This window comes from Callorhinchus milii, unplaced genomic scaffold, assembly GCF_018977255.1.
Source record: "Callorhinchus milii isolate IMCB2004 unplaced genomic scaffold, IMCB_Cmil_1.0 Scaffold5, whole genome shotgun sequence".
Classification (NCBI taxonomy): Eukaryota; Metazoa; Chordata; class Chondrichthyes; order Chimaeriformes; family Callorhinchidae; genus Callorhinchus; species Callorhinchus milii.
The window spans coordinates 2,849,025-2,863,846 of record NW_024704746.1 but is presented as its reverse complement, the minus strand read 5'-3'; the positions used below and the strand labels follow the sequence as shown (position 1 = coordinate 2,863,846).

General features: G+C 44.6%; 1 protein-coding gene and 1 non-coding gene across 2 annotated transcripts in view; both read right to left on the bottom strand.

Moving 5' to 3' along the window:
• The window catches only part of efcab14 (EF-hand calcium binding domain 14), a 48,352-nt gene that overhangs the window by 14,149 nt on the left and 19,381 nt on the right, over positions 1 to 14,822 (bottom strand). The window contains exons 5-8 of the mRNA XM_042335505.1: positions 14,094 to 14,192; positions 11,783 to 11,893; positions 8,883 to 9,074; positions 6,448 to 6,528 (exon numbers count right to left, since the gene is read on the bottom strand). Of these exons, the coding sequence (XP_042191439.1) occupies positions 6,448 to 6,528; positions 8,883 to 9,074; positions 11,783 to 11,893; positions 14,094 to 14,192 (483 nt within the window). The remainder of the gene's footprint in view (positions 1 to 6,447; positions 6,529 to 8,882; positions 9,075 to 11,782; positions 11,894 to 14,093; positions 14,193 to 14,822) is intronic.
• Positions 857 to 930, bottom strand: trnaa-cgc. The gene has a single exon. It is a non-coding gene; the product is annotated as a tRNA-Ala (tRNA).

Here is a 14,822-nt window from a genome sequence, read left to right as displayed (position 1 = left end):
ATCACCAGCTCTAAACCCGGATGGCAAAGGACATGATAGTAACAACAATCCTTGCATATGATATAACGCCTTATCACGCCATTGAAACTTCTCAAAGCGCTTCACAGAATATACTGCAAAGTAAATTGACTGTGTATTTTGTGGGCGAACCGCGGCAGCCAACTGCGCACAGCAGCGTCCCCACAAACAGTCGTGAATTGAGTGACCACATTATTATTACTTTTGAAGGGATTATTGCCCCCGGAAAACGATCTGCCAATCAACGAACAACCAGGTTCCTGCTTACTGTGAGTTAACAGAGGAATGTGGAGTAATTAATGCAGAAGTCAGGCTTCAAGTCCACAGATGAGGCATCTCTACAATGAGGGGCATCATTTCCATTCCCCCCCCTCTCACCCCCACACACTCCCGCTACCAAATATTAAACACAATTAAGCCTTGTAATTTAAACAAGACCAATTTACTGGGAGTTTTCCACATTGAGACGCCTCAATGACGTGATAAGGCGCAATATCAAATGCAAGGATTATTATTATTAGAGTTTTAAAATAATTTGCATAGTTTGCAGTACAGCTACAAGAAAAAACAGAGAAATTCACAAAGGAGCTTAGGAGACAGCATACAACCAGGTACACAGTGCCCTGGCAACAGCTAATTACTGTCATGCGTTTCAGCAAATGTCTTCCTTTAATAAAGCATACATTAAACATTCATATCACAGTAAGAGCCATAACTAAAAACACTACCCTATCCTAATTATTATTATTTTTGGAGGGATTGTTACTCCCGGAAAAGCAACTCACCAATCCATTAACAACCAGATTCCAACAGAGACGCAAAGACCTTGCCCAATGTTTTGTCCTGCCCGGGAATTGAACCCGGGTCCTCTCGCTTGCGAGGCGAGTGCTCTAACCACTGAGCTACAGGACTCCATTCTTTCACTGTCCCTCCCTTGGGGATCACATAAAGTCCAGATAATGACACAATCATATCCTCTGACTTCAAAATAAACACACAGATAAACCCCAGCGTCTCTGTCAGCATCTAAGAGAAGAAAAATTAGGTTATCGTTAACCTATTTATCTCTAACCGGTTTATCTCTTTCAGATGCCCGTTGACCTAAAGTGGATTATAATATAATAATAATCCTTGTATTTGATATACTGCCTTATTACATCTTCAAAACGTCTCAAAGCTCTTCACAGAATATACTGTAAAGTGAGTTGGCTGTATATTTTGTAGGCAAAACACGGCAGCTAATTGCACATAGCAGTGTCTGATAAACAGTCGTGGATTGAGTGACCAAATTATTATTATTATTATTTTTTTCGAAGGGATTATTATCCCCGGAAAAGCGATCCAGCTATCGACTAACAACCGGGTTCCTACTTAATGCTGGGTAAACAGAGGTGCATGGAGTAAGGAAACATGCCCAATGTTTCACTCTGACTGGGAATCAAACCCAGTTCCTCTCGCTTGTGAGGCGTGTGCTCTAACCACTGAGCTGCAGGACTCCACGATTCCAGTGTTTATGTTTTTTTTTTCCAGTCGGCATTTTGCAGCCTGTTCCTCTTCCTCTCTCCCCTTCCCCCCGAAAGCTATTTAAAGGTCTTTAAGTGAAATGCATTTAAGTAATCTCATACACGAGCCCCAGTGGATGCAGCAGCTACAGAAGGTACCTACCTGCAGCTCAGCATTAATAGCTTACTCTCAGACTCCCAGGGCTGCAGGCAATATGGAAATGTCACATTTACACACTCATTTTTTCTAAGAGGGGAGTTAAGGAACATGGCTCAGAGGGCTCATAGTGAGCACTAAACTGCAACCAATCAATGCTGCCCACACTCCCAGAATTTTTGTTGCACCGTACTAAGAGTCTTGCAGCTTAATGATTAATGCACTCGCCTTACAAACGAGGGGATCTGGGTGAAACCTTTAGGCAAGTTTCCTTATTCCACGCGGCTCTGTTTATTAGCAATAAGTAGGAATCTGTTTGTTAGTCGATTGGAGGATCATTTTTCAGGGGTAATCATACTTTCACAAAAAAGGGCTTTGGAGTAGTCGAGGCGGGAGATAACGGAGGCGTGGGCGAGGGTTTCGGGGCAGGACAAGGATGAGGAACCTTCCACGTCCTAATACCTCTGTGTAAGAGAATTTCTCTTAACCTCTCCCTCTCTGTTTTTGTTAATGATCTTAAATTAGCTCGATCCTCACTCAGGTACTGGTGGAATGGCTCATTCATCACTCTCCTAGAGCCCAGCAAACTCCAGCGGGGCTCCTCTCAACTCTCTCTTTTCCAGTGAAGCTTAATGGTATCAGTGACCTTTGCAACCTAATCCCTCGCTCTTACTCACCAGTTAAAGGCTTAGCAGCTCGCTGCTCACCATTGCATTTCCCAAGCGCTTTCATACCTTCCTTTACATGAAAGGTCTTCTAGAAACGCAAGTTAACTAGATGAAAACACAGTTGTGCATTGGCAAACTCTCCCCGATTTCCCATAGACCACTTGGCGGACCAGAGTTTAGGCAAAACTCCATTAGCCCAATAAGCAGACTGCTGCCAATCATTTTGGCTAATTATTGTCTTGGTTTTGCAATATAATGCGGCAGCCAATTGGGCACAGCAGTGTCCCACAAACAGTGGTGGATTGAGCAACCAAATTATTATTTTTTTTGAAGGGATTACTACCACCCCGGAATTTGATCCGGCAATCGACTAACAACTGGCTTCCTATTTTCTGCTAGGTAAACAGAGGCGTGAGGAGTAAGGAAACTTGCCCAACGTTCCGCCCTGCCCGGGAATCGAGCCTGGGTCCTCTCGCTTGTAAGACAAGTGCTCTAACCACTGAGCTACAGGTTCACATCTTATTGTAACTCAAACTCACAAGCCTTGTAACCCACCTTATTCCCCAGTCGCATTTCTCAACCTGTCAACGACAATTCAGAGTTAAAATAGTGACCGCTGTGAAAGGTATTAGGGCAAAGAAACGCTCTGGTGCATGTAGTGCCAGCCGCGACAGCCTGCCGGACAGGATTCAGATAGATTGCAGAGGCTCAGGTGGTTCACTGTCTATGGGTTCACTTTGTTTGACCTTTCGTGCAGATCTCTGAACACGTCACAGGCGCCTGCAGCTGGCCAACCAATGAATGTCAAATTGGATGGAGCTCAGAAGCCTTTGTGGAACAACCACAATAATCATCTCTTGACAAATTTGCTACAGCGCCGGTTAACAGAGGGACGTCTAACACGCTTCACAGAGATCTGCTGTCAAACGGAGTGGCTATGCATTTGTAGGCAATAGCAGCAGCCAATTTGCGCCCTGCAAGGTGCCTGCCAACAGTCGAGAAGTGAACGACCAATTTATCTGGAGGATTGGCGGCCAGGAACTGTTTAGGAGATGGCTTGTTGTCTTAAAATTGACAGATAAAATGGTAGGTTTTGGGCACCCACCAAAAATAAATGGATTTGCTCAAATAAGGTGAACGTCACAGTTGAGAGTACTGGTATAGAAACTGCAGCACAGGGGGTGGACATTCGACTAATCCAGCCTGCCCTGGGGACCACTAGAGCGACCTACTCGAATCCCATTCCCCTGCTTTTCCCCTCTCTACTCCCTGCCCCCCACCACCCCTCTATATACCATGTATAATAATAATCCTTGCATTTGATATAGCATCTTATCATGTCATCGAGACGTCTCAAAGCGCTTCACTGTAAAGTGCACAGACTGTGTATTTTGTGGGCAAAATGCAGCAGCCAATTGCACACAGCAGTGTCCCCATCAACAGTCGTGGAGGGAGTAACCAATTTAATTCGGGGGATTGTTGGCCAGGATACCGGGAGAAACTCCCTTCTCTTTCTCAGAGAAAGAGCTGCAGGATCGATCTTTAACATCAGCCTGAAGAGGCAGAAAGAAGGGTGAAGACTGCGTATGTCAGAGGAGAGAGGGAAAGAGAGAGAGAGAGAGAGAGAGAAAGAGAGAGAAAATAGACACCCCACAAAGAAAAAAAAGGTTTGCCTGATATTTATTCAATGAAGGTAGGGCCCCTTTAAAAGCTGATGAAGTGACCCTGGCTTGAAATAAAAGTCCCTCGTATTTATTTATCACGAAACAGCAGATGGGCAATAAATAATTGCATTTACAAAGTGCACCTAGGGAAAAAAACAAGGCAATTTATTTGAGATAGTTTGGGATTCCTAACCTTGCACTGCCAGTGTTGATTTTGCATTCAGAGGCTTTTATCAATCAAACTCCCTGGGGATATCTTCCTTTTTTTTGAAAAAAGGCAAGATAATACAGTTTTCCCGCCTTTGCTCGGTTTACAGCCCTTTTTTTAAAAACCATAAAAGTCTAAACGTGATAAAATAATACCTAATACCTTTTAATGCACCTATAATCTTCCAGTTATCAGAAGAAAACGCCATTCAATTTTCTTTATAAAAATTCCTATTGAAAATTGCTGATTTATACCCCCACCCCCATTGATAAATAATCTGATCGGTAAAGTCTAGATCCAAGTCCCTAGTTACCTATGCTTTCAGCATTTCCAACACAACCCCAGTTAGCTGAGCCCCTCCACCTCCGCCGGCTCAAACCCTGTTAACCGGCCTGTCTTCAGCCCATTGCCAGAGACCAATCTGCAAACCTTCAACAACAAAAACCAATTGAATTTACATAGTGCTCTTCACGTGGGGTAGTGTCCCAGAGTGCTTGAACACAGCGAGTTCACAATGCAGGTAGAGTGCTTGGGGGGGGGGGGGGAGTGCTGCCTTGTCAGAGGTGTTAAAATATACAATCAGTTCGGCCACAAGGTACACAGTCATTCCACTTTACAGTATATTCTGTGAAGCGGTTTGAGATGTCTCGGAGACATGCAAGGATTATTATTCTTCCAGACGCGACATCAAAGGCAAGGCAAGGGTTATTACAGAACAATGCAAAAACGCTGAATGAATAAATAATCATGTAAGATCCATGTAATTCAGTCTACCAAGACCCGAGGAAAAATATGGATTCAGTTATTAAAACACAACCCACCAAGGCTGAGCTATACAGTACAGCAGCATTTGATCTGCTGTAATGTGGGTACACTGGCATAGGCAGGACACTGAGTGCTACATATGTCGCCACAATTACTCTAAGTGATCCATTCATTATCTTGAAACCAAACCGGTCTATTATAGTCTCGGTGAAACCAGCCAGGCACAAAATTCCATTTAATCTCTTTAGAGCTGCCACGCCACTCTGAAGGAACTCTGCCTACGATCAGCAATCTTTCAGCTTTCATCTTTCAACGTTTCTTCAGCCCAACGAGCCCAGCGGGCAAGTGTAATCTCAAACCGCTTTGACCATCAGCCTGGTTCAGTCGGTAGCACTGTTGCTCCCGAGAGCCAACCCCCCCCCCCTCGCCCCCACTCATCTGGACTTTGAGCTCACAGTCTAGGCTGAAGCTCCAGGGCAGTGCTGGGGAGTGGGGTGCTGCATTGTCAGAAGTGCCATTCTTTGGATGAGACGTTAAAACAAGGTCTCTACTGTGCTTGTTAAGTGGATGTTAAAGATCCTATGGAGCTATTCGAAAAAGAGAAGGAAGTCTGTCTCCCCCAGTGTCCGGGCCGACAATCTTCCCCATCACCAGATAAAATTGGTCACTCACTTCATAGCTGTTTGTGCGTAATTGGCTGCCGCGTTTTGCCCACAAATATACAGTCAATTCACTTTACATCATATTCTGTGTAGCCTTTTGAGATGTCGAGAAGGCGGGAAAAGCGCTATATCAAATGCAAGGATTATTATTATTATATTAATGAATACATCAAAAACTGCATGTATTGTTTGAAGATAAATTATAATCAGACCCAAATTCATCTTTGCTGCAGGGGTAGAAAGGTTAAATAAATTAATTTCTCCCTCCACTGCTATGGGACGTTAATACACCTGACAACATTAGACCTTAACCAATAAAATTAACCTACTTCTACATCCTAAATATTTAAGGCCACATAATAAATAATAATCCTTCTATTTTAGATAATAATAATCCTTGCATTTAATATAGCGCCTCATCACGTCTTTGAGATGTCTCAAAGCACTTCACAGAATATAAAGTGAATTGACTGTATGTTGTGGGAGAAACACAGCAGCCAATTGCTCACAACATTGGAACGTCACGAACTACTTCACAGAGAATTGGTGTCAAGTGCAGTAACTATTTGAAGCAAATATAGTGGCCGATTTGTACGCACTCAAAGTTCCACAGACCACAACCAGGAGAATGCCCAATTTAGCTGAAGGACTGTTGGCCAGGTCACTGGGAAAAAGTCCTTTCTCTTTATGAATAGCGTCACAGTATCTTTAACACCTGCCTTGATTGTGAGCTCAAAATCCCAACGCGCGGGGGGAGCGTTGAACCCAGCGAGACAATACCCAGGAATGTTAACATTACTTACGTTCTCTGAAGATGTGGATATTTTGGTTGAATCGGTTAGGTCTGTACTGCTAACCTCCTGAGAGCTATTTCCGTGGCCCATCTAGAATCAGCAAAGAAAGGTTTAAGAATTCATCTCATTGTGGAGTCCTGCAGCTCAGTGGTTAGCACACCTGCCTCGCAAGCGAGAGGACCTGGGCTCGATTCCCGGGCAGGGCAAAACCTTAGGCAAGTTTCCTTACTCTTCACTATTCATCTAGCAGTAAGTTGGAACCCAATTGATAGTCGACTGGCGGATTAATAAAAAAAATTTGGACATTAAATTTGTTTGTGGGACGCTGCTATGCGCAATTGGCTGCCGTGCTTCACCCACAAAATACAGTCAATTCGCTTTACATATATTTTGTGAAGCGATTTGAAATGTGATAAGGCGCTATATCAAAAGCAACGATTATTATTATTATTATTATAATAGAGGAGAATAGAGAGAATCTGTAATCAACACTGGAATAGTTAAGTGCACTGTGCAGATACTCTGAGAGTTATAGCAGCAATTCAGCACTGCATAATAAGTAGAAAAATGATTAAAAGTTGACATTCTGCACTCTGGGCACAACAGCTATTCAACCTTTCAATGCACAGCTTTCTGCATGTCACCAGATTACGAAATTGAAACTAATCAGCGTCTTTCAACACTTCCACTTCGCAGCAATTTTCTTTGCATGAACAAATGCAATTAGTCACACTACGCTGGTTAAATAGGGCAAAAAGAACCAGAGGAAAGCTTTCCTTAAAACTTGTATTAAGGGTGGCGGCAGGGGGGGGGGAAATATCCACTAATCCAAATCTCCAAGCGTTCCCCCAGGTCAATAAGAACGCAGGTGGGTTAACCTGCTAATAAAAAGATAGCAGCACTGCTCTTTCAGTCTTACATTGTACTGGAGTTGTTAATCACAAAACCCTCGTCTGGTAAACTCGCCTCATGTCTTGACAATGCCTTGCGGCAGGAGCACTTGACTATATTAATGCGGATGGGTTATCAGCTCTCTCCCGTTAACTTTCGGCACGTGCCCGGAGTTTCAAATAAGAGACGTGCCCAAAGCAGGCAGTCACTACACTTCAGAGCAACCCCCAGCATTATTACTGAGACACTTTAATGTTATATAATACTTTATAAGCTTATTCCTAAATATGGAAATGCCAGAACCTCAAGACATGGAACTGCTTGGGAGTACAAAATCAGATCCGTTATCCTGGTCAACATTCCCCGATAACATCGCTTGTTCACTTCAAAAGAACAAATTGCATTTACGCAGCGCCATTCACGTCGGGAGGACGTCCCAAGGCGCTGGACAATCAAGGATTTGGACCTGAGCTGGGGGTTGAGATAAGAAGGGCAGGGAGGGTGACCAAAGGCACGGTCGAAGAGGGGCTTGAGACAGGCCTTGAAGGAGGCAAGGGAGGGGGCGAGGCGAAGGGATGTAGTTCCAACCCGTTTGTGGGTCATAGCCGGTATGCACTGTCGCATTTGAATACGCAAGACACTGCACTTCACTGAAGTCTTGGGAAGAGCTTTGAGAGGGCATGTTAACGGCATTCCAAAGCGTTCAATAATATTTCTTCGGGGAGGACAGAAACCCTGCGTGAGATCTATGTTTTTGTCTCTGAAGCAGTCAGTAAGAAAGATAGTTGTGCTGACTGCCTGGGCACAGAGGACCTCAGTGCAGTCAGCTCCCGCTGTGATGAATGAAACCCAAAGATTCACTGACAAAGGGAGAGCCATTTGCTACTGCACTTGCTTTTGCGAGAGAAAAAAAAAGTGGTTGTCACTAATCCCCATTTGCTCATAGGAACCAATTTGATCTGCTGGTTCGAGAGGCTGGTCAAGGAGAGGACAAGTGTCGCTCAGCATCAATTAGTCTTGAACGCCTGCCATGAAGGTAGTGACTCCATGGCTTTCTGACATTATAAATGGGTTTTTAACATACAAATCCTGTTACCCCCCCACCCCACCCATTAGAAACAGCGATACAAGACTACTAAGGAGCCGAAACAGTCAGAGATACATTTCACATCCTCACTCGCTCCATCCATGTTACGGAAGATGTGGCACTGAACACGGCGACAGATTATATAAAATATATAAACACATAGAAACAGAAGGAGGCCATTCAGCCCCTCAAGCCTGTTCCGCATTCTATAAGATCATGGCTGAGCTGTTAAACGCGTGTACAGAATATAAGTAAGTAGTTCTAAACACAATTATCAACATTCTTCCATATGTTTCAGTGGTTGGTCAGTCAGAGAACTGTTGAAAAAACCCACAGGGGTGTAACAGGACTTTGTGGACACCTTGTACATTAAAAACAACACACGGCTATTTGCAGGTTGACAGTGCAAGCACAAAGTGACCCTGAACTCAGGCCTCGCTGGCTTCTCTAAACGCAGCCCGCTTACCGCAGTTCCGTTGATGATCTCCATTTTAGTTGCATTACCGAGGCCGGGCACAGTGCCCCCCAGGAGACTCACTCGCTGGGTCAGGTTGCTGACCGCATGGTCTATTTGGCGAAGCCTTTGATCGTTGTGTGCGTGATACTGCACCAGGCTGCTGTTCACATCCTCAATTGCATCACGGAGGAACAGAATGTCCTGGAACAGGGGGGGGAAAAAAAATGCCATCAATGACCTGCCTGCTAGCCTGAGGGAGTCAATGCAGCTGGGAGTTTTGACAGTTTTATGGCACTTTTATACACAAAGATTCACATTTGCCCCAAAGCGTGACTGGAGTTCACAGTGTAGGCTGACGCTGAAATGCAGTACAACAACAACAATTTGAATTTACATAGCGTCTCAGAGTGCTTCACACCGAGCGGGGGGTGGGGGAGGGGGGGAGAGAGAGAGAGAGCGGTGACTGTCAAAGAGGATCTTTGGTCATGTTCTGAAAGAGGGTAAGGAGGCAAGGCGGAGAGGCGTGGGGGGGGTGGGGGAAAGAGTTCCAAAGCTTTGGGGCGCAGTGACTGAAAGCGCGGTCGCTGATAGTGGAGCGGAGGGGACGAGGGAGGCCAGAACCAGCTGAGCAGCACAAGAGAAAAAAATTGTGCATCTTGACTTCTTGTAAATTTGCAAATCAAAGTTTACTAACAAAATCCAGCTCACCATAAGCTACAGATGTATACCCGTACCACTCAGCACATCCCTGGCCATTACTTGACAAGAATAAGCCTTGATGGTAAGTTTTTGATTCTGAGAGAGTTTTATGTAAAGCCTATTATTTTCCTGGTTGCTGCCTGCAGCACGTAATCTGATGATCTCTATCCAGATGGCTGCGAGACAACACTTTGCAATTGCTTTTCAGATTGGCTTGAAAAGAAACTCATTGGATAAACTAGCAGTGCCCTTTTCTCGGGGTCTGAGAGATTTAACACAGCTCCTCCATCCGTCCACTACATCGCTTCCAAACTAACATTACAAGCAGCTGCTGGCAGCCAATCCAATGCAGAACGAGCCAATGTTGAAACATTAACAGCCCATGTTTCGACATCCTCCTAATATCCGACAGCAAAATCCTGCTCTAGATTCCTTAAGAAGGGAGATGAAAACAGGTCATTCAGCCCACAGAAACACATCCTTCCAGTACATTAACACTCCACACAGTGGTATCCAATTGCAATTTGTGTAGCCAAGGTTTTTTGCCTTTCATTATACGGCTTGATAGATTACTCCATTTATCGCTGCTTGAGTAAAGAAGCCTTTCCTGATATCCGTTCTAAATTTACTTTACAACAATTTCCTATTACATTCTTGCCACCTACTTTCCCGGCTTATCTGCGCTATTTACTAGCTGACAGGGTTCCTTCCACCCCTCCACCCCCCCACTCCGGTTTCCCCTCCACCCTCCCCAACCACCTTCTTACCACACTGTAAAGTAAAGCTCCTCTAATCTGCCTTCACAGCTTTGCACCGGCCATCGGTCTTGTTGATCTTTTCTGCACCTTTTCTAATGCTAAATAAATGTTCATTTTGTGTGCGGTGACCAAAAGTGATGCAGAATTCCAAGCCGTGCAAAGCCTCAGCAAAACATCGCTCAACTGACACTTAAAGATCATTAAAGTCATTTCTTTTTGTCACAAAATAAAATCAGGTATTTTTTTCAGGGATCTTTTGTGTGTCAGAAAAGGGGGAGAAGATTAAATGGGGGGGAGGGGGGGGAAAGAAAGAAAATTTGATCCCAAAAAACAGATTCAGTTCAGTGCTGATTGGGATTTATTTGGAAATTCAAAGCTAACACAGCTACTTAACAACTAATGTCGTGAGGACACGGCAGAAATGATTGTTATATCGGGGGGTTCAGTATAGCAGGGTTTGGCCGTCAAAGAGGTGCAAAAACCGAGTCTTGCCATTAGCATGATTAAACCATGGGGTTGTTAGAAACAGGATTCATTATAGTGAGGCTATAATAATCCTTGCATTTGATGTAGCCCCTTATCACGTCTTTGAGACGTCTCAAGGTGCTTCGCAGAATACACTGTAAACTGTAGCAATTGTATATTTTGTTCTGTCCTATGAGCACCTTCCTTCCTCCAAGTTCAGGCTCTGGTGTAAGTTTTTGGACCATGTTAACTATAGCATTATATTAGGCTTCAGTTTATCAGTGCCTTGAATACTAGTCAGATTTCTCCCAGGCCTTTCCTTCACTTCCCTTGTCCAACATGGAGAGAGAGGCCAATTGCAGCTCATCTCATCATTGGCCTTGGCCTGGCTAAGAGGAGCCGACTCCAGTCTGAGAGCAGTACATCTCAGTGCTGCACCATGCAGTTCCCCACTGAGAACGTTCAATACAAAGTTCTATCAAATTAATCTTCCTCTTCAATTATTTAAATGTTGTGGTAATGCAGCCTAGTTATTTACTCTCTGGGAGTAAAATGGGAGGCAGTACTTAGCCAGTCATGTTTTGCTGATTTGCATTGGCAAGGCAGGGAGGCAGGTGGAAATCAAGTGCATCAAACAAGTCTCTATTTAACTACAAAGTGCTCGGTGTGGTGCCCAACGCATCAAACGTCAGAGCCGGTTAGAGGGAAAGCTTCTGCAGCCAAATGTGCCACCCGTGGAAACGGTAATTATAAGCCTAAATCGTGCGGCAAGCGGGGAACCTGCAGACCTGCGCTGAGCAAGCCCTGACAACTCTCATTAAGGCTCCCGTCTAATAAGCCCATTACCAATGCAAGGATTGTCAAGTGTGCAAGGAAATTAGGCAGCCGAGCGTTTAGCCAGAAAATTGCAGAGCAATTATCAAGGAATATATTTTCCCAGCGTGACACGGTGGTCTGCTAGGTCTCCTAACAGCATTGCCTCCTCACCTCATTTTGCTGAAGAGTCGCCACGATCTTCTTCTGACTCTCTAAGGAGGTCTGGATGGTATCCACATCATGCTGAACGCTAGTTAGGGTACTGCCGATGGTGGCCACACTCTGCAAAGAACAGCAACCAATTAACACGGTTAATCTTGCAACCCATGCTGTGCTCTCGCTCTCCTGTGCTTCACATCAAAACGCATCTAACTTTACAAAACCAGTAATGTGAAGTCCTGCAGCGTAGGGGTTAGCAAGCTCACCTCGCAAGTGAGAGGACCCCGGTTCAATTGCCCGGCAGGATGAAACCCTTAGGCAAGTTTCCTTATTCCACGCGCCTATGTTTACCAACAGTAAGTAGGAAGCTGGTCGTTGGTTGATTGGTGGTAATAATCCCTATTAAGAAAATGTGGTAATTGAATCCACAACAGTTTGTGGGTCACTGCTGAGCGCAATTCGCTGCTGCTGTGTTTCACCCACAAAATACGACATGATAAGACACTATACCAAATGCAAGGATTGTTATAGTGTTTGTTTCGCAAGTTACTAGAGTGCTTCTCTGGTCCAGCTACTTCTGCAGCATCGCTAGTTTACACAGGAACAGGAAGAGGCCATTCAGCCCATCGAGCCTGTTCTACTAGTTTAAAACACAACAATATTGGAATTGTATTTTAAAACTGAGCCCCTTACGAACAGCACGAGAATTGGAAGATGATGAATTCAGGATGCAATCATCACAACCTGATAGTGATATTTACTGGGAAACTTAGCAACTTAGCTACTCTACCATTATCAGCATCTGGCTTGTGGTGAGAGATTGCAATCTTACAAATTACATATCTCAAATAAAAGAATGTGCAGTTTGAAGAACAGGAAAACAAGACATCCCACAAATAGCCCCGGGACTTAAATATGGTTCTCGCCGGTCTGGCAAGTTCCAATCCATCTCATTCACTAAAATATTCTCCAAACACTTAAGGCTAATGTGTGTGAGTGTGAGTGAGCGACTGACTGAGTTAACAGCCTGCAATCTGTCCTAATTCAGACTGGGCCAATTCTGGATATGAAAACAAGGCAGATATCAGGCACACGTGTATGTGTGAGTGCGCGCGTGTGTTTTTTTTGGTCAGCTCGGTGTCCAGGCACAAATGCGGAAATTTCTCCCTGCACTTCCCTCCCCCATCCATCTACATATGCTTCGCCCACAAAATCCACTTTACAATATAATCTGAGAAGCGCTTTGAAGGAAACAACAACAACGTGCGTCGCGCCCCTCACGCAGGGTAGCAGCCCACAACGCTTGACAGTGGCGGAGCACGACACCGAGCTGGGGGAAGGGGGGAAGGTGACTGTAGGCACGGGCGAAGAGTAAGGTCTTCAGGTGTGATCTGAAGATGGGGAAGGAGGGGGAAAAGGGATAGAAGAAGAATGTTTTGGGACGTAGTGGCTGAAAGACCTGTCTCAACAACATGATAAGGCGCTATCAAATGCAAGAATTATTATTATTATTATTCAACAAGTGGTTTAAACAATTCATATCTACAGAAGAGGAGAGAAAATTGTGGAGTCGTGTAGCTCAGTGGTTAGAGCACTCGCTTTGCAAGCGAGAGACCTGGGTTCGATTCCCTGCAGGGAGAATCCTTGGGCAAGTTTCCTTACTCCACATATCTGATAATAATCCCTCAAAAAAAATTTGTCATTTCAATCCATGACTGTTTGTGGGACGCTGCTGTGCGCAATTGGCTGCCGCATTTCCCCCACAAATATATAGTCAATTCACTTTACAGTCTAGTCTGTGAAGCGCTTTGAGACGTCTAGAAGACGTGAAAAGAGCTATATCAAATGCAAGGATTATTATTTATTATTATAATAATAAACAGGCAAAAGAAAACGTTGCTGTGTTTTGAGAGCAAACAACTCTATTCCTTGGAGTTAATCGACGGCTCAAATCAATTTTATCTTCCGCATAAACATTGTGGGCTTACGAGTGGGAGAGAGGCAGAGCTGCAATCAACTCCCCTGAGCAACAAGCCAAAAAAGACAGGGCTTTACAGGCAGCACATATGGTGCGTACACACACAGATTTTGTTTGGAGATCAGTCAGAAAGTATTGCCTGAGTGTAATTTCACACTCCATTGAGTCTTATCTTCCAAGTCGCACTTTTAAAGACTTGCTGGGATTTAAGCAATAAGAGTTCAGTGTAAATATTCTGGGAGGCCTGCCGTGCTTACAGGTGAAAGGAGATGAATTGAGGCCTTAGAGGATTTATACCCCAACACGGGAATTTACAGGAGGTGAAACCTCGGCAGGCTTACTTACCTTTTGCAGTTCCTCCACAGTGAGTGGAAGGTTGATCAAGTCGGCTGCCGATTTCACGTTGGCTTTTAGATGGGCGACTGCTGCGTTGAGCTGACTGATCTGGTAACACAGGAACGTGCGTCAGGATTAGATATCGAACACAAAATTGCACTTCACAAAAGTAGAACACAGCAGGTACAAATCTCGAGTCCTCTGCCTCCCAGGTTTGGCTTAAATGGAACAATAACTCAGCAACCAACCACCCCACCGCTAACCCCCCACTCCCCTGCCACCCCCACTGAGAAACAGCATCCAGAAACCTGAAACATCATAACTTGTAGTTGAATGTTTTATAGTTATTCAGAGGTGAATAGCAATCTCACCTCTGAGTCAGAAGGCTTAGGGTTCAAGCCCCACATTGCGACTTGGAACCCATATAGTCCAGCCATACAGTCTAATGCAGCGCCTCATTGTCGGAGGTGCCGTCTTTCCGATAAGAAGTTAAACCACAGTCGTGTCTGCCTGCTCAGGTGGACGTTAAAGATCCCATAGCACTATTGGAAAACAGAAGGGTTTCTTGGGGTACCCTGGATAATAATCTCCCAGTAAAATCAGTCGCTCACTCCATGGCTGTTTGTGAGACACTGCGGTGCGTAAACTGGCTGCTGTATACAACAAATGACATTTATAGCGCCTTTCACGTCAGGAGTGCATTTGACCAAAAACTATAGTTACCGCATTTTAAGGTAA